Source organism: Coregonus clupeaformis, chromosome 1, assembly GCF_020615455.1.
Source record: "Coregonus clupeaformis isolate EN_2021a chromosome 1, ASM2061545v1, whole genome shotgun sequence".
Lineage (NCBI taxonomy): Eukaryota > Metazoa > Chordata > Actinopteri > Salmoniformes > Salmonidae > Coregonus > Coregonus clupeaformis.
In genome coordinates, this window is record NC_059192.1 from 22510093 (window position 1) to 22532691 (window position 22599).

The 22599-nt window shown below is 41.7% G+C and overlaps 2 protein-coding genes across 2 annotated transcripts in view; both read left to right on the forward strand.

Moving 5' to 3' along the window:
* Nucleotides 1-1540: 1540 nt before the first annotated feature.
* On the forward strand, nucleotides 1541-11305 carry LOC121582174. Its single transcript, XM_045224255.1, is given in 8 exon segments — nucleotides 1541-1559; nucleotides 9112-9149; nucleotides 9390-9415; nucleotides 9633-9698; nucleotides 9858-9918; nucleotides 10023-10062; nucleotides 10325-10690; nucleotides 10693-11305. Coding segments are annotated over 3 exon segments (717 nt in total). The 5' UTR covers nucleotides 1541-1559; nucleotides 9112-9149; nucleotides 9390-9415; nucleotides 9633-9698; nucleotides 9858-9918; the 3' UTR covers nucleotides 11004-11305.
* Nucleotides 11306-12574: 1269 nt separating this feature from the next.
* Nucleotides 12575-22599, forward strand: part of myo1d (myosin 1D) — a 103237-nt gene continuing 93212 nt past the window's right edge. Inside the window, exon 1 of the mRNA XM_041858363.2 lies at nucleotides 12575-13095. Coding sequence (XP_041714297.1) covers nucleotides 13001-13095 — 95 coding nt within the window. The 5' untranslated portion in view covers nucleotides 12575-13000. The remainder of the gene's footprint in view (nucleotides 13096-22599) is intronic.

A 22599-nucleotide genomic window follows, 5' to 3' on the forward strand; every position in this document is an offset into this window, starting at 1 on the left:
AGTCTGGCCAGCTAGGCCACCTGTGCCCTGGCTAAAGACGTCTGACATGCATCCTAACAAAGAATAGCCAGTCTAGTTTATGACTGGGGGCATCCAACACACACTAGTGACAGACGTCTGCTGTCAGGGTCACACTTACTGCAACATACCTAGCTGACTACCTAGCTAGCATTCTTTGTGAGAGGACAATTGTTGTCATCCACCTGACAACAACGTTGTGTGGGACACTGAAAATTGAAAGAAACTCTTCAATAGCACTAGTCCAAAAAGTGTTGTTCAACTGCAGACTCACTGTGTTATTTCTATCAATTTATTCTGTATGTTTTTAGCTATGCCAGTCAAATCATTTTATCAGTGGCATGAAACAGTAAGCTACCAAATGATGTGTATTTGATATGTAAAGTTGTATTGCTACTACCCCTATTGGGGTATCTTTGATACTGCAGTGTTGGTACAGCCCTCAAGCATCATTATGCAGCTGCACCCAAGGGTTTCCACTAGATAGCACAGTCACAAAGTCGGAATTGTCTACATTTTGAAATTTAATGATGACAAAAATTAGCTTTTTAGTCTTAATTTAAAGTTAGGGTTAGCAGTGGGGTTAGGGTTAGATTTACAATCACATTTTAAGAAGAGAAATTGTCTAAATAGGCAGGGTTTAAGACTTTGTGGCTGTGGTAACTAGTGACGACCGCACCCAAGGGGCCAGGGTTCCAGTCTAGAAGTACGGTTTGGACTGCTCCTACAGTCTTGCTTTAGTACTGCTGTTTAATTGAAGCCGGGCCCAGAAAGCCAATTTCCATAGACAGCCACATAGAGAAGTCAGATTTGAAAATTCCTAATAAGACACTTTAGTCATCATCTTTGTGGCTGAGGTCAGACATTTTTTTCTCCATCACCCCAGTATCTCTATTTGCACATCATCTCTTGCACATCTATCATTCCAGTGTTAATCCTAATTGTAATTATTTTGCACTATGGCCTATTTATTGCCTTACCTCCATAACTTGCTACATTTGCACACACTGTATATATATTTTCTGTTGTTTTTTTGACTTTATGTTTTGTTTTACCCCATATGTAACTCTGTGTTGTTGTTTTTATCGCACTGCTTTGCTTTATCTTGGCCAGGTCGCAATTGTAAATGAGAACTTGTTCTCAACTGGCTTACCTGGTTAAATAAAGGTGAAATAAAAAATACAAAAAACTCACAGCCAAAGATATTGAAATTGTATATTCATCCAATGTCTACCATGTTTTTGGATGACGTGATGAAGTCGTTGCTGCTTGCGCTGCTTCCTGTGTACACTGTGTTCTAGCACACGTGAAGTTGGGCCGTGTAAAGCAGATGCAACCTGGATATAGACGGTCCATCAATCGCGTGAGTAGATCATGTTGAAAACAGCGGTCGGACATCTTGGAAGCAGTCTCCAGTTCTTTATACCTCAGTGGCTAGGTCCCATGTAGCTCAGTTGGTAGAGCATGGCATTTGCAACGCCAGGGGCAGGGGTTTGATTCCCATGGGAGACCAGTACGAATGAAAAGGTATGCACTCACAAGTAAGTCGTGTAAAAATGTAAAATAAATTACATTTAAAATGTAAAAATGCCTGCACCCCTCAGTTTAGCATAAGAAGTGCCTATTTTCTCGGTTATTACAGTGCTGAGTGCATTGCTGACTTTTCCGCATGTAAAAACAGGACATTTTTAATACAGAGGAAATGTGAAATAGTACCACATATCCAACATTTTCACACGTTAATCCAATCCATGTTTCAAGTATGCTTGTTTTTAAACACTATGTTTTGCCCAAAAATTATTACATGGAAAATGCTGGTAAAGTGTTTTTAGATTCATACTGCAGCCTATGTCACTGCTCTTAGTTTTGCTGATGCTTACAAAACATTGTGCACACCCCATGGCTTCAACCAATCATCTTGCATGTGGTTTTCCCATGCAGTGCCCCATTAGCTGCTTACACAAGCAACATGTCTCAAACCCTAAATAAAAAAGATGAAAACTCCTTGACAGTGAACCTTTTCCTTTGAAGAGCCATTTCTGATTTTACCTTTCAGATCGGTGTATCGGGTTCATTTTATTTAATGGACAGCATCATATTCTTGGCTATATTAATCTATTATATTGATCTACCACTTAGTATCTGTTTTGGTTGTCTGACAATCTGACAATCAACACTGATAGTTTCCTGCCCAATTCACCCCTGATTTTGTACCCTGATGATGACCCATTTTGACCCCTGAAAAGTCAAAACGCAGTTAATAAATATGTATAGCCGACAACTTTTTCCCTGGGCCTTTGTTGACCACACTGCATCCAAAACTGCTGATGGTATGATCATTTCATGTACACGTCTGCATCTTGTCTGTGAAAAGTAACACCTAAACTTACTGAGTGGGTAAAATGCTGTTAAACTGAAGTTCTTAACTTCTCTTTTTTGGTTTGTGACATTAGTCCTTGTTCATGGGTATATACGTCCATCCGTGGACTGATTTTCAAGATGCTGACCTAAACAGGTGGGGACACGTTTTTACATTTCAAGTGCTTTGTAGAGTTACATTTGTATTTTTATTAGGGATCCCCATTAGCTGCTACCAAGGCAGCAGCTACTCTTCCTGGGGTCCAAACATATTAAAGCACTTACATTACATATAAAACAAAATATAAAACAGTACATCATATGACATTATTACACCACTACCTATCTACAATACAAAATGTTTAATACCACCATACAACAATATCACAATGTGTGCGTATGCATGTGTCTATACCCTTGTGTGTGTCTCTTCACAGTCCCTGTTGTTCCATAAGGTGTATTTTAACCTGTTTTTTAATTCTGATTTTTCTGCTTGCATCAGTTACCTGATGTGGAATAGAGTTCCATGTAGTCATGGCTCTATGTAGTACTGTGCACCTCCCATAGTCTGTTCTGGACTTGGGGACTGTGAAGAGTCCTCTGGTGGCATGTCTTGTGGGGTATGCATAGATTTCCGAGCTGTGTGATAGTAGTTTAAACAGACAGCTCGGTACATTCAGCTTGTATACACCTCTTACAAAAACAAGCAGTGATCAATCAATCAATCAATTTTATTTTATATAGCCCTTCTTACATCAGCTAATATCTCGAAGTGCTGTACAGAAACCCAGCCTAAAACCCCAAACAGCTAATAATGCAGGTGTAGAAGCACGGTGGCTAGGAAAAACTCCCTAGAAAGGCAAAACCTAGGAAGAAACCTAGAGAGGAACCAGGCTATGAGGGGTGGCCAGTCCTCTTCTGGCTGTGCCGGGTGGAGATTATAACAGAACCATGCCAAGATGTTCAAAAATGTTCATAAGTGACAAGCATGGTCAAATAATAATCAGGAATAAATCTCAGTTGGCTTTTCATAGCCGATCATTAGAGTTTAAAACAGCAGGTCTGGGACAGGTAGGGGTTCCATAACCGCAGGCAGAACAGTTTAAACTGGAATAGCAGCAAGGCCAGGCGGACTGGGGACAGCAAGGAGTCACCACGGCCGGTAGTCCCGACGTATGGTCCTAGGGCTCAGGTCTCTCAGTTGGCTTTTCATAGCCGATCATTTAGAGTTGAAAACAGCAGGTCTGGGACAGGTAGGGGTTTCGTAGCCGCAGGCAGAACAGTTGAAACTGGAATAGCAGCAAGGCCAGGCGGACTGGGGACAGCAAGGTGTCATCATGCCCGGTAGTCCTGACGTATGGTCCTAGGGCTCAGGTTCTCAGAGAGAAAGAGAGAACGAGAGAATTAGAGAGAGCATACTTAAATTCACACAGGACACTGGATAAGACAGGAGAAGTACTCCAGGTATAACCAACTAACCCCAGCCCCCCGACACATAAACTACTGCAGCATAAATACTGGAGGCTGAGACAGGAGCGGTCCGGAGACACTGTGGCCCCATCCGAAGAAACCCCGGACAGGGCCAAACAGGAAGGATATAACCCCACCCACTCCGCCAAAGCACAGCCCCCGCACCACTAGAGGGATATCCCCAACCACCAACTTACAATCCTGAGACAAGGCCGAGTATAGCCCACAGAGGTCTCCACCACAGCACAAACCAAGGGGGGCGCCAACCCAGACAGGAAGATCACGTCAGTAACTCAACCCACTCAAGTGACGCACCCCTCCCAGGGACGGCATGAAAGAGCACCAGCAAGCCAGTGACTCAGCCCCTGCAACAGGGTTAGAGGCAGAGAACCCCAGTGGAGAGGGGAACCGGCCCGGCAGAGACAGCAAGGGCTGTTCGTTGCTCCAGCCTTTCCGTTCACCTTCACACTCCTGGGCCAGACTACACTCAATCATATGACCTACTGAAGAGATAAGTCTTCAGTAAAGACTTAAAGGTTGAGACCGAGTCTGCGTCTCTCACATGGGTAGGCAGACTGTTCCATAAAAATGGAGATCTATAGGAGAAAGCCCTGCCTCCCGCTGTTTGCTTAGAAATTCTAGGGACAATTAGGAGGCCTGCGTCTTGTGACCGTAGCGTACGTATTGGTATGTACGGCAGGACCAACTCGGAAAGATAGGTAGGAGCAAGCCCATGTAACGCTTTATAGGTTAACAGTAAAACCTTGAAATCAGCCCTTGCCTTAACAGGAAGCCAGTGTAGGGAAGCTAGCACTGGAGTAATATGATCAAATTTCTTGGTTCTAGTCAGGATTCTAGCAGCCGTATTTAGCACTAACTGAAGTTTATTTAGTGCTTTATCCGGGTAGCCGGAAAATAGAGCATTGCAGTAGTCTAATCTAGAAGTAACAAATGCATGGATTAATTTTTCTGCATCATTTTTGGACAGAAAATTTCTGATTTTTGCAATGTTACGTAGATGGAAAAAAGCTGTCCTTGAAACAGTCTTGATATGTTCGTCAAAAGAGAGATCAGGGTCAAGAGTAACGCCTAGGTCCTTCACAGTTTTATTTGAGACGACTTTACAACCATCAAGATGAATTGTCAGATTTAACAGAAGATCTCTTTGTTTCTTGGGACCTAGAACAAGCATCTCTGTTTTGTCCGAGTTTAAAAGTAAAAGTTTTCAGCCATCCACTTCCTTATGTCTGAAACACAGGCTTCTAGCGAAGGCAATTTTGGGGCTTCACCATGCTTCATTGAAATGTACAGCTGTGTGTCATCCGCATAGCAGTGAAAGTTAACATTATGTTTTCGAATAACATCCCCAAGAGGTAAAATATATAGTGAAAACAATAGTGGTCCTAAAACGGAACCTTGAGGAACACCGAAATGTACAGTTGATTTGTCGGAGGACAGACCATTCACAGAGACAAACTGATATCTTTCCGACAGGTAGGATCTAAACCAGGCCAGAACTTGTCCGTGTAGACCAATTTGGGTTTCCAGTCTCTCCAAAAGAATGTGGTGATCGATGGTGTCAAAGGCAGCACTAAGGTCTAGTAGCACGAGGACAGATGCAGAGCCTCGGTCTGACGCCATTAAAAGGTCATTTACCACCTTCACAAGTGCAGTCTCAGTGCTATGATGGGGTCTAAAACCAGACTGAAGCATTTCGTATACATTGTTTGTCTTCAGAAAGGCAGTGAGTTGCTGCGCAACAGCTTTTTCTAAAATTTTTGAGAGGAATGGAAGATTCGATATAGGCCGATAGTTTTTTATATTTTCCGGGTCAAGGTTTGGCTTTTTCAAGAGAGGCTTTATCACTGCCACTTTTAGTGAGTTTGGTACACATCCGGTGGATAGAGAGCTGTTTATTATGTTCAACATAGGAGGGCCAAGCACAGGAAGCAGCTCCTTCAGCAGTTTAGTAGGAATAGGATCCAGTATGCAGCTTGAAGGTTTAGAGGCCATGATTATTTTCATCATTGTGTCAAGAGATATAGTACTAAAACACTTAAGTGTCTCTCCCGATCCCAGGCCCTCGCAGAGCGTGCAGATCCAGGACAGCTAAGCCCTGGAGGAATACGCAGATTCAAAGAGGAGTCCGTAATTTGCTTTCTAATGGTCATGATCTTTTCCTCAAAGAAGTTCATGAATTTATCACTGCTGAAGTGAAAACCATCCTCTCTTGGGGAATGCTGCTTTTTAGTTAGCTTTGCAACAGTATCAAAAAGAAATTTTGGATTGTTCTTATTTTCCTCGATTAATTTGGAAAAGTAGGATGATCGAGCAGCAGTGAGGGCTCTTCGGTACTGCACGGTACTGTCTTTCCAAGCTAGTCGGAAGACTTCCAGTTTGGTGTGGCGCCATTTCGTTCCAATTTCCTGGAAGCTTGCTTCAAAGCTCGGGTATTTTCTGTATACCAGGGAGCTAGTTTCTTATGACAAATGTTTTTCGTTTTTAGGGGTGCAACTGCATCTAGGGTATTGCGCAAGGTTAAATTGAGTTCCTCAGTTAAGTGGTTAACTGATTTTTGTCCTCTGACGTCCTTGGGTAGGCAGAAGGAGTCTGGAAGGGCATCAATGAATTTTTGTGTTGTCTGAGAATTTATAGCACGACTTTTGATGCTCCTTGGTTGGGGTCTGAGCAGATTATTTGTTGCGATTGCAAACGTAATAAAATGGTGGTCCGATAGTCCAGGATTTTGTGGAAAAACATTAAGATCTACAACATTTATTCCATGGGACAAAACTAGGTCCAGAGTATGACTGTGGCAGTGAGTAGGTCCAGAGACATGTTGGACAAAACCCACTGAGTCGATAATGGCTCTGAAAGACTTTTGGAGTGGGTCTGTGGACTTCTCCATGTGAATATTAAAATCACCAAAAAATTAGAATATGATCTGCTATGACTACAAGGTCTGATAGGAATTCAGGAAACTCAGAGAGGAACGCTGTATATGGCCCAGGAGGCCTGTAAACAGTAGCTATAAAAAGTGATTGAGTAGGCTGCATAGATTTCATGACTAGAAGCTCGAAAGATGAAAACGTCATTTTTTTTTTGTAAATTGAAATTTGCTATCGTAAATGTTAGCAACACCTCCGCCTTTGCGGGATGCACGGGGAATATGGTCACTAGTGTAACCAGGAGGTGAGGCCTCATTTAACACAGCAAATTCATCAGGCTTAAGCCATGTTTCAGTCAGGCCAATCACATCAAGATTATGATCAGTGATTAGTTCATTGACTATGACTGCCTTTGAAGTGAGGGATCTAACATTAAGTAACCCTATTTTGAGATGTGAGGTATCACGATCTCTTTCAATAATGGCAGGAATGGAGGAGGTCTTTATCCTAATAAGATTGCTAGGGTGAACACCACCATGTTTAGTTTTGCCCAACCTAGGTCGAGGCACAGACACAGTCTCAATGGGTATGGCTGAGCTGACTACACTGACTATGCTATTGGCAGACTCCACTAAGCTGGCAGGTTGGCTAACAGCCTGCTGCCTGGCCTGCACCCTATTTCACTGTGGGGCTAGAGGAGTTAGAGCCCTATCTATGTTGGTAGATAAGAGGAGAGCACCCCTCCAGTTAGGATGGAGTCCGTCACTCCTCAGCAGGTCAGGCTTGATCCTGTTTGTGGGTGAGTCCCAGAAAGAGGGCCAATTATCCACAAATGTTATCTTTTGGGAGGGGCAGAAAACAGTTTTCAACCAGCGATTGAGTGCTGAGACTCTGCTGTAGAGCTCGTCACTTCCCCTAACTGGGAGGGGGCCAGAGACAATTACTCGATGCCGACACATCTTTCTAGCTGATTTACACGCTGAAGCTATGTTGCACTTGGTGACCTCTGACTGTTTCATCCTAACATCGTTGGTGCCGACGTGGATAACAATATCTCTATACTCTCTACACTCGCCAGTTTTAGCTTTAGCCAGCACCATCTTTAGATTAAGAAGAAAGTCAATCTCTCTTCCACTCTGAGCCAGGAGAGACTGACATGCATGTCATTAATGTTAGCTATCCGTGTACTTCTAAGGGCCAGCCGTGCTGCCCTGTTCTGAGCCAACTGCAATTTTCCCAAGTCCCTCCTTGTGGCACCTGACCACACTACTGAACAGTAGTCTAGGTGCGACAAAACTATGGCCTGTAGGACCTGCCTTGTTGATAGTGTTGTTAAGAAGGCAGAGCAGCGCTTAATTATGGACATACTTCTCCCCATTTTAGCTACTGTTGTATCAATATGCTTTGACCATGACAGTCTACAATCCAGGGTTACTCCAAGCAGTTTAGTCTCCTTAACTTGCTCAATTTCCACATGATTCATTATGAGATGTAGTTGAGGCTTAGGGTTTAGTGAATGATTTGACCCAAATGCAATGCTTTTAGTTTTGGAAATATTCATTCAGGACTAACTTATTCCTTGCCACCCATTCCAAAACTAACTGCAACTCTTTGTTAAGTGTTGCAGTTATTTCAGTTGCTGTAGTAGCTGATGTGTATAGTGTTGAGTCATCCACATACATAGACACACTGGCTTTACTCAAAGCCAGTGGCATGTCGTTAGTAAAGATGGAAAAAAGCAAGGGGCCTAGACAGCTGCCCTGGGGAATTCCTGGTTCTACCTGGATTATGTTGGAGAGGCTTCCATTAAAGAACACCCTCTGTGTTCTGTTAGACAAGTAACTCTTTATCCACATTATAGCAGGGGGTGTAAAGCCATAACACATACGTTTTTCCAGCAGCAGACTATGATCGATAATGTCAAAAGCCGCACTGAAGTCTATCAAAACAGCCCCCACAATATTTGTATCATCAATTTCTCTCAGCCAATCATCAGTCATTTGTGTAAGTGCTGTGCTTGTTGAATGTCCTTCTCTATAAGCATGCTGAAAGTTTGTTGTCAATTTGTTTACAGTAAAATAGCATTGTATCTGGTCAAACACAAAACATTTTCTCCAATAGTTTACTACGGGTTGGTAACAGGCTAATTGGTTGGCTATTTGAGCCAGGAAAGGGGGCTTTACTATTCTTAGGTAGCGGAATGACTTTCTTTAAACACAAATGTCAGTTCCTGTACCGTTGGTACCATTTAAAATCCTTTAAGTGCATTACATTAATAATTTGCTCCAGGATGCTAATATATTCTGTTTCAACACATTTGACAGAGGAATTTGACAGCCGTTATAGTTTTCCCTAACTTTGGTGTTCTAATCTACAGAGTCCCTCATCATTGACTTTGAGATGCAGTGTTTCAAGGTAAGAACATTTAGACAGCATAAATTAAAACGAAATACCTTATATCTGATCACGCTCCTCTTCTAATTAATATGTAATTACCAGAACATTAATTTGGGAATAGCACAATATCTCAAAATTATCTTAGAAATGAATAATAATTGAAATAGTACTATCTTATATAATTGATTTGTCACTGTTTTCCCCAGATGATTGCATTAGCTGATGCTGTGTTCTTTGCTATCCTATCATCCTACACAGTGGGCTCAGTAGGGAATGCCAGTTCTGTGAGTATCAACTACTCTGAGTGATGTTCAAAAGCAGAGCAGATGGAGATTTGGAATATAGAAATCATACATTATGTATTAAATACTTTCTTCCCAATGTTGTTTACTTTGGATGAAAGTTCCAACTCCTGCCTAATAATGAGATTGGCACAGTGCAAAAAAAAAATCAAAAGGATTGCCAAATGAATAACACAAATAGATTATCTTAATCTTCCAGGTTGAGTTTAAGATTAGGACATTTGAGGATCAACCTTTGGTGATGCAACTTGCTGCTGTCTACAAGGTAATGCCATAAAAAAAAAAAAACTTTAATTACATGTTTTAGAAATTATTTCTGTGATGTAGCCTAATCAATCTTTGCTCATCCCTAACAATAATGCTGTGTAACAAGATTAATTAGTTATTCATTGGTTATTGTCATATATCTTTCTTTTTTTATCAGGAAATGGAACACTTAAAATGTGAACAAAAAATATTTGGCAACAGCGGGAGGCCCTGAATCAGTTAAGGGATTTTCCTCTTAATTAAGATCTATCTTTTTTTATATGATTGTGTGCTTCTTTAAACAGGCAGATTATACTTTTTGTATGTGTTTCTTCATCCACAGATGCTGACAAGCCCAAAGATTGAGACTACAACAGAAATAGGTCAGTTAATTAAATATGATTATTAGTCCTTTACATCACAATTACATTTCTATAACTTTTTTTATGAAGATAATTTTTGCAGCTTGTAATATAGTATACCTATCTGACATTTACTGCAGTAGATTTAATTACTGTTGATAAGTAAAATTTGATCATCATTATAATCCTTGACAAGATATCCATATGACTAGCTTTAGTGTGAGCATAACTGGTCTGTTGTTTATTTCCTGTCTGGTCTCTGTCTATGTGATATCTCTGGTAGGCAGCACTTCTCTTGTTTACCCTCCAAACCATGGAGAGGAGGACATCATGTGGTCATCAGAGGAAGAAGACTCTACGCGACCCTTCGATCCCTGCTTCCACTACACCGTCCTGGACCAGGCCTGGAGGGCCACTAACACCAGCAACAAGAACCAGATGTGTGACCGCAATGTCAAGTGGCAAGGCTGGTACCGCCTGTTGTACAAGGGCAACAGTCTGCAGATGCCCGAGAGGTGTGTGCCCATGGACAAGTGTGGCACCCACGCCCCCCTGTGGCTGGCTGGGTGTCACTTCTTTGCCTCCTACCCTGGTCCCATCTCAGGCAAGGTGAACCGCATCAAGTACAGGACTTTCCTTGTGAACGTCGGCGAGCCTTCAACCGGAGGACCGGGGTGTTCCAGGCTCCTGTCAAAGGAGTCTACCAGTTCTTCTTCTCCACACAGAGTGGGAAACACGGCGTCAAGACGGACCTGTGGTTGCTGATCAACGGTTACTGGGTGACTGTCTCTCACACCAACATCAGGAGTCCTGCCACTGTGGGTAATCTGTCCACTTATATGACCTTTCTGCGCAGAGGGACCCTGGTGTATGTGAGCCATGACTGTGGTAGCTCTTGGGCCAATGCTGCATCCAATACCATCACATTTGGGGGGTCACTGCTTGTTCAGTTGAACAGGTAGACTAAAGCCTAGATGTGTCTGTTTTGATTTTGTATATGATTCTTATTTACAGATGTATTGGTTTTGTGTTCATTTTTTTTACATTCTGTCAAAACAGCATTGCAGTTGAAAACAGTTCTTCTAACTTTGACTTTTACATTTCGGTAATTTAGCATAGCTTACACTCTTGTCCAGAGGAACTTACAGTCAGATGCATGGACATCAATAATTTGGCTTAAAATAAATACTATATGTTGCTTCTGTAGTAAGTGAAAGTTTGCTTGAATTCAAAATGAAAACAATTTAGATTCTCAAGAGTTGAAATTAAAGACAGTCTTAATGCAATTCTCAGATTGTTTGACATTTCATTTCCATATTTTGCTGACATTCACAAAAGGCAGCAGTAAGAAAAATATTTCCCGCCCATGACGTTTTCAGAGTAAAATGCTGTGTTAGTTGATACTCTATGTCACTAAGATGGGCCTTCTGTATTTTAATTCGATTATAGTACACTAATAAGAGATTCTAAAAGAATAGCCTACCTCTCTCAAACACAAGATGGCATACTAGGGTATCAAATGTTATTTGTCACATGCGCCGAATAAAACAGGTGTAGAACTTACAGTGAAATGCTTACTTACAAGCCCTTAACCAAAAAAGCAGTTTTAAGAAAAATAAGTGTTAAGTAAAAAATTGATAACTAAAAAATAACAAATAATTAAAGAGCAGCAGTAAAATAACAGTAGCAAGGCTATATTCAAGGGGTAATGGTAATTCGTAGGCAGATTACAGCAGCATCAGTTAAATTATATAGACTGTCAGTCATAAACCTATATATTGAGTTTATTTTGCCAGTGTTCAGTAGGCCTAATTCCAAGAAACTAAAAGTGCTGAGAGTGTTTTTGTCATATGTTCATCATCATCATCATCATCTATATGATGAGTCAGTGGTCCAAATTCTGTAACAGGGAGTTGAGTTGAGCCCAAAAAGTACATGCTATGTCTTTTTTTATATTTTTACATGGTATTCTTTTTGACATACAAAAACTACCCAAAGTCACAAATGGTAGGCCTGCGTATAGCTAGGCCGAGTTGCCAACAACCGGAAGTCCCGGTTTTCAGGGGAAATGGAAGAGAGCGCCTGTGATGTGACTTCCACTGTTGGAAGTTAACTAGTCCACACTCCATCTTAACATTTACTGGATTGTTTGAACAGCGCAGAAGAGAACCTCCCCCGACATTTTTTTGTTGTTGTCAAGACCCGAATGTGGGGGATCTAGTTTCAGGTGTTTCTTTTAGGCCTGCTAATTTAGATTAGCCTGCACTTAAGATAAGTTGTAGGCTATGAATGTTTCCTTATATGGCATAATTATAGGGAATCATTTGAGGCCCTGACTAGGCATACTAAATTGGATGTGAAGAACTTGTCAAAATGACCAGTCATCCCGAGAAATTTATAAAACTGTTCAGTGGTCTTGGGAATTGTAATATTTTCAAATTTACACACGACAAGTTTAGACCAACACTTCTCACCAGGGGGAGGAGCGTCGCGAGGCGGTTAGGATTCTATTCGTCTGTATTGAGTCAAGACGATAAATTAAAGGAAAGGGCTCTATTGATAGGCGTTTAGTGTAACGGGAGTCGGGACAATACCTTTTCGGCGAAAGCAATAAGTCTGTCTGGATATGAAAACATATTCTGAAATAACCATTCCTATTTGAAACCTTCCGTTGTATTGAGAACAAATAATTATATACGTTTTGCTATAAGTTTGGCTGTTTTGTATCGTTTCCTTATTTTTCCAGCTCATTCAAAATGAGTAAAAAGTAACATTGTATCACTTGTACTGTTTACTACATGAATGAAGACAGTACTCGACGATTTAGCGCTTGAATAGGTGCATTGACCAGCTCGCCATTGTTTACCTGGTGTCGCGGAGGACCACTTCAAAACAGTGAAGTTGTCTTTTACCAAAAAGTATTTTCTCCTGAACCGATTTTTTTAGACCAAAATACAACATGGCAGAACACGAGAGTCTGGAGTTTGGAAAGGCTGACTTTGTTCTTCTGGACAACGTTTCTTTGGAGGAATTCATGGCTAACCTAAAGCTCAGGTAGGTAGTGGCGTCCACCACGGTCGTTCACCTCAATGAGGCAAGGCGTAGCCTGCGTGTTCAGGAAAATCATGTTTCCTTGTCTGATGGACGCTTTAGATAGTATTAAGCCTAAATAATGATACTTTTTTTTGTTGTTCGTTCAATTAGGCCCCTATGTGTTTAGCACTGACTAATGTATGAGTTGTTTTCAAGCACCACAGGCGCAGGATGCTTGCTGTTCATTTTGACAGGTCAAAGTTACTGTTACAATTTTTTTTTAAATTTGCAGTGCTACATTCCTACACAACACCTTCCAGTAAAATTGTCAGATTTGTTTATTTTTAGTTGGCTGTGCCAGACTGCCAGTGCCATAGCCTAGGCTACTATTTAATGACTCTCTCTGAGTAATATGAATAGAATTCCCATTCCATTATGGAGTGCACATCTTGCAAAGCAACTTTTGTTTATCACTAACCACGTTTCCATCCAACCATTTCATGTGGATTAATTATTACCTGAGGCATAAAAGAAAGTCACGAGCCGGCTGATGAAAACATACAATTCCGGTAAAAATATGTTTTGCCGTTTGACAAAGACAAATAATATCGCTCTTATCCATAATAATCTCATAATGTATGTAGCCTACCCGCACTCTTATCTGCGAGCATACACACAAAAAATGTTTTATGCACGCATGACTGTAAGTCGCTTTGGATAAAAGCGTCTGCTAAATGGCATATTATATTATATTATTATTATTATAGCTGTTGGCTAGAGCGCATGTGCCAAGACCAGAGTGGGCAAATTTGCTATATAACGCAACAGTTTTTGTGACAAAACCATCAGTAGAGTTGAAAATGCGATGGTAACCCATTTAACTTGTGTGTTTCATTTGGTACATGGGAATTTAAAGGCAAAAGTTATTTTTATGTTATTTTTATTTTTATGTCATCACGCATTATTGTTTTATGCAGGTTTTTGAATATTCGCATGAAAATCTGTCGCACATTGGAAGGAAACCTAGCTATAGATGTCCAAGTTATTCATTGTCATTTGAAGGATGAAACAAGGAATAGCAGTTCTATTACTTGGCCTTTACTACAGGAATTGGCCTGTCATGTGAAAACTATTCCTCATGTTTTGTCTGCATACATGATTATTTTGACCATTCATCCACTGCAGGTCAGACATAGAACAATGGACATAGTTTCCTCTTGGACCCTATTCTGTCCGGACACACAGCATTCCTCAGAGATGTTGTCTTTGTCAGACTGGTAATTCTATGAGCCATGCAGTGTGTGAATGGGGCTCCACCCAAGGAATCACAGTGCCCCACTGAAAAGCATCATCCGAACATACAGATTGTCCAAGGCTATTTTTGCATCATGAGTGGTTTGTGGGATGATGCCAACCAAACATGGCAACCAAGCATTCAAAGTCACTCACTGCCCTGGCCCAGTGTGCCTGTCCTCTGCTGCAGCTGCATGCAACTTTGCATGTGGTTTCTGACCCCATCGGATGTCAGGGTGTGGATGTGAGTCCCTTTTTTATGTAATGCTCATTGTAATAGCCTACTCCTGTTTTGACTTGAATATGGACAGAGTTGATTCTAGTAGAATTCTCTGTTATTGCATGCATGTGTAAACAGACATAGGCCTACATCTTATATGTCTCAAATTATGCTTATCATATTTGTTTTCCCTAGGGCTCTCCAACCCTGTTTCTGGAGTCCTACCCGCCTGTAGGTTTTCACTCCAACCCCAGTTGTAACTAAACTGATTAATCTTATCAATTATTAGAATCAGGGGTGCTAGATTAGGGTTGGAGCGAAAATCTACAGGAAGGTAGCTCTCCAAGAACAGGATTGGCGAGCCCTGGTTGTACCTGACTGGAGAGAGAGATAGTTTCCTCAAATTCAACTCTGGACCTCGAAGCCAGTTCCACTGCGTTTTTTCATTGTTCCCCTCTAATCAGGGAGTTAGACCTGGTACACCAGATGTGTGCAATTATCAGGTAGAAAACCAGCAGGCTCTAGACTTTGTAGGGTTAGAGTTAAATACCCCTGAGATAGTGGATGTGGGAACTATTTGACAGACCATGTAGTTCAGTACGAGAGTCTTTTCACAGACACACGTCTAAATCTGTCCTCACAATGATTCGATTTTATTGGTGTTTCTATCCTGATAAGCATCCAGTTTATAACATAGCTGTTTGCATTTAATAGCCAGGCAGCAGGATCTGCATACATCATTTTCCCAGCTTTCCCTGGCCCTACTGTTTGTCTTCCCTCCAGCTGGACAGGCCAGAGCGGAGATGATGTGTGCAAATTGTTATTTGCAGAGGGTGTGACCGACCAGGAGCACTTCCTCCTCCTTTCCCTTCTCATCCTGCGTGCGTGCGTGTGTGTGTGTGTGTGTGTGTCTACAGCAGGGCGAAGGAGGCGTAGAGAAACACTTGGAGAAGGGATACACTGACAGAGTACATGAGGCATCTAATTGCCTCCTTCGATAGCTATTTTAAGGTGTGAAAGTTCCCAAATATCCACTTTCAATGCCATCATGGCTCTCTGGGGTTTATTTTGTGGTCAGCCCATGATGTCCATGTTGAGTCGCTAATCAGAATGTATCCCCTAGTGACTATATGATAAATTATGTGGAGTAGATTGCTTAGTTTTCGTCTTCATTTGGCCAGAGTGCTTGTCTAGCTGACTTGAGGTCGAGCATTCTGGCCTCAGGGAGCACAGTGCCAAGGAACTTCCTAAATATAACCCCAACAAATGCCCGATCTCTTTGGAAACGTTCCATATGAAAACAGTGAAATTCCAGTAAAGGTCTTGGGAATTTGCTTCAACGGACCAGTCAGCAGATAAGAGGCCATGAAGCCTCTACAGCACATTGGAACTGAGCAAATAAACCATTGTGATCCAATCTAACAATGGTGAAAACTGCGAAGGAAAGTGGTAGTCTCAAGGAAGTTGTTTTCCTCATTTCTGATTCTGGAACCTCCTTATATACACCTCTGGTGGTGTACCCCAAAACTCTTCTTTGTGGCACAATGTTATCACTGTTCACTGTTTGTCTTTTTATAGCACTTAGGTAGTGTTGTTTTGTCTGTTGCTGGGTCTGCTGGAAAGTTTGTTGGCAAACCGCTGCACATTTCGAAAACAATTTAAGCAATTTTTTTTATTCTTCCAAAACGTACGTCCTAAATACTGCAGATGAAATAGCTGATAACCACTCCACATGTCAGTAGCTAAGAATGTTCTCTTCTCTCACTGACTCCCAAACCTCCCAAACCGCCCTAACCTCCATTCTCGTTCTAGATCTTGTCTTTATATGTTTATATGTCAGTCTCTCCTGGCTCAGAGTTGAGGAGAGATTGACTGCATCACTATTGGTCTTTGTGCAGATGGCACACAGTTCGGACACTCATCAGTACAACACAAGACATGCAACCAGAGGCCTCTTCACAGTCCCCAGGTCCAGAACAGAGGCTGGGAAACGCACAGTATTAAATAGCCATGACTACATGGAACTCTCTGCCACCCCAGGTAACTCAAGTCAGCAATATAACCAGTTTCAAAAAACAGATAAAGGAATACCTTACTGCACAAAGGGGACTGTGAAGAGACACAGCCATTTTATATATCTTATAATAATAATATGCCATTTAGCAGACGCTTTTATCCAAAGCGACTTACAGTCATGCGTGCATACATTTTTACGTATGGGTGATCCCGGGGATCGAACCCACTACACTGGCGTTACAAGCGCCATGCTCTACCAATTGAGCTACAGAGGACCACATCTTGTTTTGTCATTTGCACTGTACTATGTATTAGACCAAGATATTGTGTGTATGTAGGCTATGTGTGGCATTATAAATGTACAGTGCATTTTCTATTTTTTTTACTGAAATACCTTATTTACCTAAGTATTCAGATCCTTTGCTATGAGACTCGAAATTGAGCTCAGGTGCATCCTGTTTCCATTGATCATCCTTGAGATGCTTCTGCAACTTGATTGGAATCCACCTGTGGTAAATTCAATTGATTGGACATGATTTGGAAAGGCACACACCTGTCTATATAAGGTCCCACCATTGTCAGTGTATATCAGAGCAAAAACCAAGCCATGAGGTGTAAGGAATTGTCCTTAGAGCGCAGAGACAGGATTGTGTTGAGGCACAGATCTGGGGAAGGGTACCACAACAATTCTGCAGCATTGAAGGTCCTCAAGAACACAGTGGCCATCATTCTTAAATGGAAGAAGTTTGGAACCACTAACACTCTTCCTAGAGCTGTCCGCCCGGCCAAACGGAGCAATCGGGGGAGAAGGGCCTTGGTCAGGGAGGTGACCAAGAACCTGATGGTCCCTCTGACAGAGCTCCAGAGTTCCTCTGTGGCGATGAGAGAACCTTCCAGAAGCACAACCATCTCTGCAGCACTCCACCAATCAGGCCTTTATGGTAGTGTAGCCAGACGGAAGCCACTCCTCAGTAAAAGGCACATGACAGCCCGCTTGGAGTTTGCCAAATGGCACCTAAAGAACTCTCAGACCAAGAGAAACAAGATTCTCTGGTCTGATGAAACCAAGATTGAACTCTGGCCTGAATGCCAAGCGTCACGTCTGGAGGAAACCTGGCACCATGCCTACGGTGAAGCATGGTGGTGGCAGCATCATGCTGTGAGGATGTTTTTCAGCGGCAGGGACTGGGAGACTAGTCCGCATCGAGGGAAAGATGAACGGAGCAAAGTACCGAGAGATCCTTGATGAAAACCTGCTCCAGAGCGCTCAGGACCTCAGACTGGGGCGATGGTTCACCTTCCAACAGGACAACGACCCTAAGCACACAGCCAAGAAAATGCAGGAGTGGCTTCGGGACAATGTCCTTGAGTGGCCCAGCCAGAGCCCGGACTTGAACCCGATCAAACATCTCTGGAGAGAAAATAGCTGTGCAGCAACGCTCCCCATCCAACCTGACAGAGCTTGAGAGGATCTGCAGAGAAGAAATGGGAGAAACTCCCCAAATACAGGTGTGCCAAGCTTGTGGTGTCATACTCCATAAGACTCGAGGCTGTAATCGCTGCCAAAAGGTGTGTCAACAAAGTACTGAGTAAAGGGTCTGAATACTTATGTACTTATACATTTGCTAACATTTCTAAACCTGTTTTTGCTTTGTCATTATGGGGTATTTTGTGTAGATTGATGAGGGGGAGAAAAACAATTTAATCAATTTTAGAATAAGGCTGTAACGTAACAAAATGTGGAAAAAGTCAAGGAGTCTGAATACTTTCCAAATGCACTGTATGTATTTCAGGCCTTGACTAATAATGTTCTGTACTATGTTTTATGTGGACCCTAGGAAGAGTAGCTGATGCTTTTGCAGCGGCTTATGGGGATCCTAATAAATACCAAATTATGAGACATTTATTGGAAAATGTGTACTTCTTTAGTGAAAATTAATGAAAGAAACAGTTACAACTAGCCTTATAGTGACCCTGACCATCAGCTCTAGTTGTGTTGGAATGGTTAAACTAGGATGCAGGTTTCTTTTGCCAGCCAAGAGATAATGCTTTATCTGATGGTTTCCACCTAATCAAAACATGAAGATGGTGGTAACCCTTGTTGGGGACATTATGACTTAGGGACTACAGTAGTTTTTCTGTAGTATTCAAAGCTACTCTTTTTCTGTGTCTATCTTCATTCCAATTAGTTTGACCTTTGAACTCCTAAGAGGGGTGTGGAGATTGGAAAAGGAAGGAGACAAAAATATGGCGCCTGGAGGAAGGCAAAGGAAAGCTGCCTTTTCCCATTGGCATTTCCCGTTCTTTGGCCTCACATTTCATTGTTTCCTGCATGTCCCCTCTAAGCCTGAATATTGGCTGAAACTGTGTTGACAGGGCACAATGTCTTGAGATTTAAAGTCCTACTGAAGTTATGATGACAAGATTAATATAAGAATAACATTCAATGACAAATAATACGATGAGGAATAGGCTCATATGATTTTCGTATACAGTACACACAGAACTGGCGCTCCACTTCCTGCTCCGAGAGGGACTGCATCTGCATGAAAGCACCTCCCAATTCCTCAGGGAGAGTTGTTAGAGGCAACCCTGGCTAGGAAAGGCTTACTATGCGAAAATTAGTTTTGCTGGACAAATAGGGCCTGGCAGCTTCTCCCATTTCAGGCGTGTAAATGTTCATTTGTTGCCGTAACTACAGATTGAATCGTCGAATAGGTGCGGCACACCGAACATAGAAACCCGACTCCCTCCCTGCAGAGCAAACACAGGGATCAAAGTCTCTCCACGGTTCAGGTGCAGTGAGCAGAGAGAGCGGTCAAAGTTTCTACTTCCTCTTCCTGTTATACAGGATCGGTCTAATATACACTGAACAAAAATATAAACTCAACCTGCAACAATTTCAAAGATTTTACTGAGTTCATATAAGGAAATCAGTCTATTGAAATAAATAAATTAGGCCCTAATCTATGGATTTCACAGGACTTGGAATACAGATATGCATCTGTTGGTCACAGATACCTTAAAAGAACAAAAGTAGGGGCGTGGATCAGAAAACCAGTCAGTATCTGGTGTGACCACCATTTGCCTCATGCAGCGCGACACAGCTCCTTCGCATAGAGTTGATCAGGCTGTTGATTATGGCCTGTGGAATCTTGTCCCACTCCTCTTCAATGGCTGTGCAAAGTTGCTGGATATTGGCGGGAACTGGAACACGCTGTTGTACACGTCGAACCAGAGCATCTCGAACATGCTCAATGGGTGACGTCTGATGAGTATGGAGGCCATGGAAGAACAGGGATCTCGTCACAGTATCTCTGTGCATTCAAATTGCCATCAATAAAATACAATTGTGTTCGTTGTCCGTAGCTTATGCCTGCCAAATTCTCTAAAACGACAGAGGCTCATGGTAGAGAAATTAACATTACATTATCTTGCAACAGCTCTGGTGGACATTGCTGCATCCCTCAACTTGAGATATCTGTGGCATTGTGTTCTGTGACAAAACTGCACATTTTAGAGTGGCCTTTTATTGTCCCCAGCACAAGGTGTACCTGTGTAATGATCATGCTGTTTAATCAGCTTCTTGATATGCCACACCTGTCAGGTGGATGGATTATCTTGGCAAATGATAAATGCTCAATAACAGGGATGTTAACAAATGTGTGCGCACAATTTAAGCGAAATAAGCTTTTTGAGCGTATGGAAGATTTCTGGGATCTTCTATTTCAGCTCATGAAACATGGGACCAACACTTTACATGTTGCGTTTATATATACAGTACCAGTCAAAAGATTGGACACACCTACTCATTAAAGGTTTATTTGTTATTTTTACTATTTTCTACATTGTAGAATAATAGTGAAGATATCAAAACTATGAAATAACACATATGGAAGAATGTAGTAATCAAAAAAGTGTTAAACAAATTAACAGCTGAAAGTTCCTCTTGCACAGTGAAGAAGGTGAATGGATGTCAATGAAAACAGTTGACTAGAAGGAGACTTTGACAATGTCACCCCGCAAGATCATTGCCAAATCAAAATCAAATCAAACAGGATATTAGCTGCACACTCTTACTCCGAATTCTACGCAATCCCCAACATTTCAGCAGCAAACTGTATTTATCCGGGTTTCTGAACTAGACTACTATGAAAAATCTCTGCTCCATGCCTCTTTTTTTCAGCACCATTTGATCCAGTATTTTAGACCCTTCCCTAGCCCAGCATACTCCCCCTCCCTATTTTCCTGACTTTTGCTGGTTCAGTACCTCAGTATTTGCCTGGCACAAGCCTTCTTTCTTGCCAAGATAATTATTTTTTTATGATGAAAAAGATAGGACCAGCACAAATACAGCAGGGCTGGGAATTGCCAAGGACCTCACAATACGATATTATCATGATACTTAGGTGCCGATACGATATGTATTGCGATTCTCACGATTCTATATGTATTGTGATTCGATACTGCGATTTGATGTTCCAAACATATTGCTCACTGTCTGCTGCAGAGGGTTGAGAGAGCATGAGAAAATGTGTTTTGCTCAGTCATGGAAATAAAAGTGCTTAAAACATGTTGGCCAGCTGAACGGTGTTTCCTCCGACACATTGGTGCGGCTAGCTTCTGGGTTAAGCGAGCAGTGTGTCAAGAAGCAGTGCGGCTTGGTAGGGTCGTGTTTCGGAGGACGCATGGCTCTCGACCTTCGCCTCTCCTGAGTCCGTAGGGGAGTTGCAGCGATGGGACAAGACTGTAACTACCAATTAGATATCATGAAATTGGGGAGAAAAAGGGATAAAAGTTTTTTTTTTAAACTTGTTGGCTCGCTATTTAAAGATGCACCACGCAGAAATCTCTGCCATTTTGTGGTTGCTCAAATTCTAAAAGGTAGCCTAATATCAGTTTGTGACAAAATTAGCAAGTATAGTGTAGAGAATCATTGTACCATCTAAACCTCTGTGAAATATATTTTCCATAACCAAAAATATTGTATTGTCAGCTATTTTGAAGCTGGTGTACAAAGCTGAAAGTAAAAGACGCAAAAACGAAACATAAGAACGGGAAACATAGAAATAGCGCACATATAAACGATATACCAATTCTTAGACTTGCTGTCAATGACAATGACAGATCTATAACTCATATTTCTATGTGAATTTGGTCAGGTCGCCCAAAAATTAACATATTGCAGCTTAAAAAAGATGGAGAACAAGCTATTCATAGGTTGCACCTCCGTCACTCGGTCGCGTCATGGTATTGTCATGAATGTTCTCGAGCCGCCCTCTATCGGCGACGCCATAGTGGTACCCTAAAGTGGTGATAAGCCCAGTCATTCTGGAGGGAGGCTAACTACTATTTAGTCTTAATTACACTATAGTGCCTGGAAATACGATGATATTGCTAAAGTAGTCAAATATTTAGTAGGAAACAACTTTGCCATCATTATCATGTCGTCAAATTTACTTTAGACAAATGTCAATGTTGTCATTTAGCAAAGTTAGTCAAAAATAGCTAGCAATGCTAATGTTAGCTAGCCAAAATCCGGTGGCCTCCCCTCAATCCCAAACGTTATACTGCATCTAAAGTAAATCTGGTGACATCAAAATGATGACAAAAGGTTTTCCTGTTAATTATTTGCTTCCTTTTGAATGTCATTGTTTTTCCAAGTCACTGTAATGCACTTTTGATGAAATCCTCATCAGCGCTCATTGAGGATGCATTGAGTAGAATGCTCAGTCAGGCATCAGTCCATAACGAACGTTCAAAACATGCAACCCAAGAAAAGGATAAAAAATACTAGCGCAGGTACAGCCGACTAGCGCTAGCTAACGCTATCTACAGTATTTTAACAAATCGATACTTGGAGTCAAATATCAGTATAATATCGGCCAAAAATAATAATAACATCATTAATATACAGTATTTTCTGAAAAATGTCTACTTCATTCTCTCTTGCTCTCCAGCAATGAAAAGGCCAGTCTCCACGCAATAATTTCAAT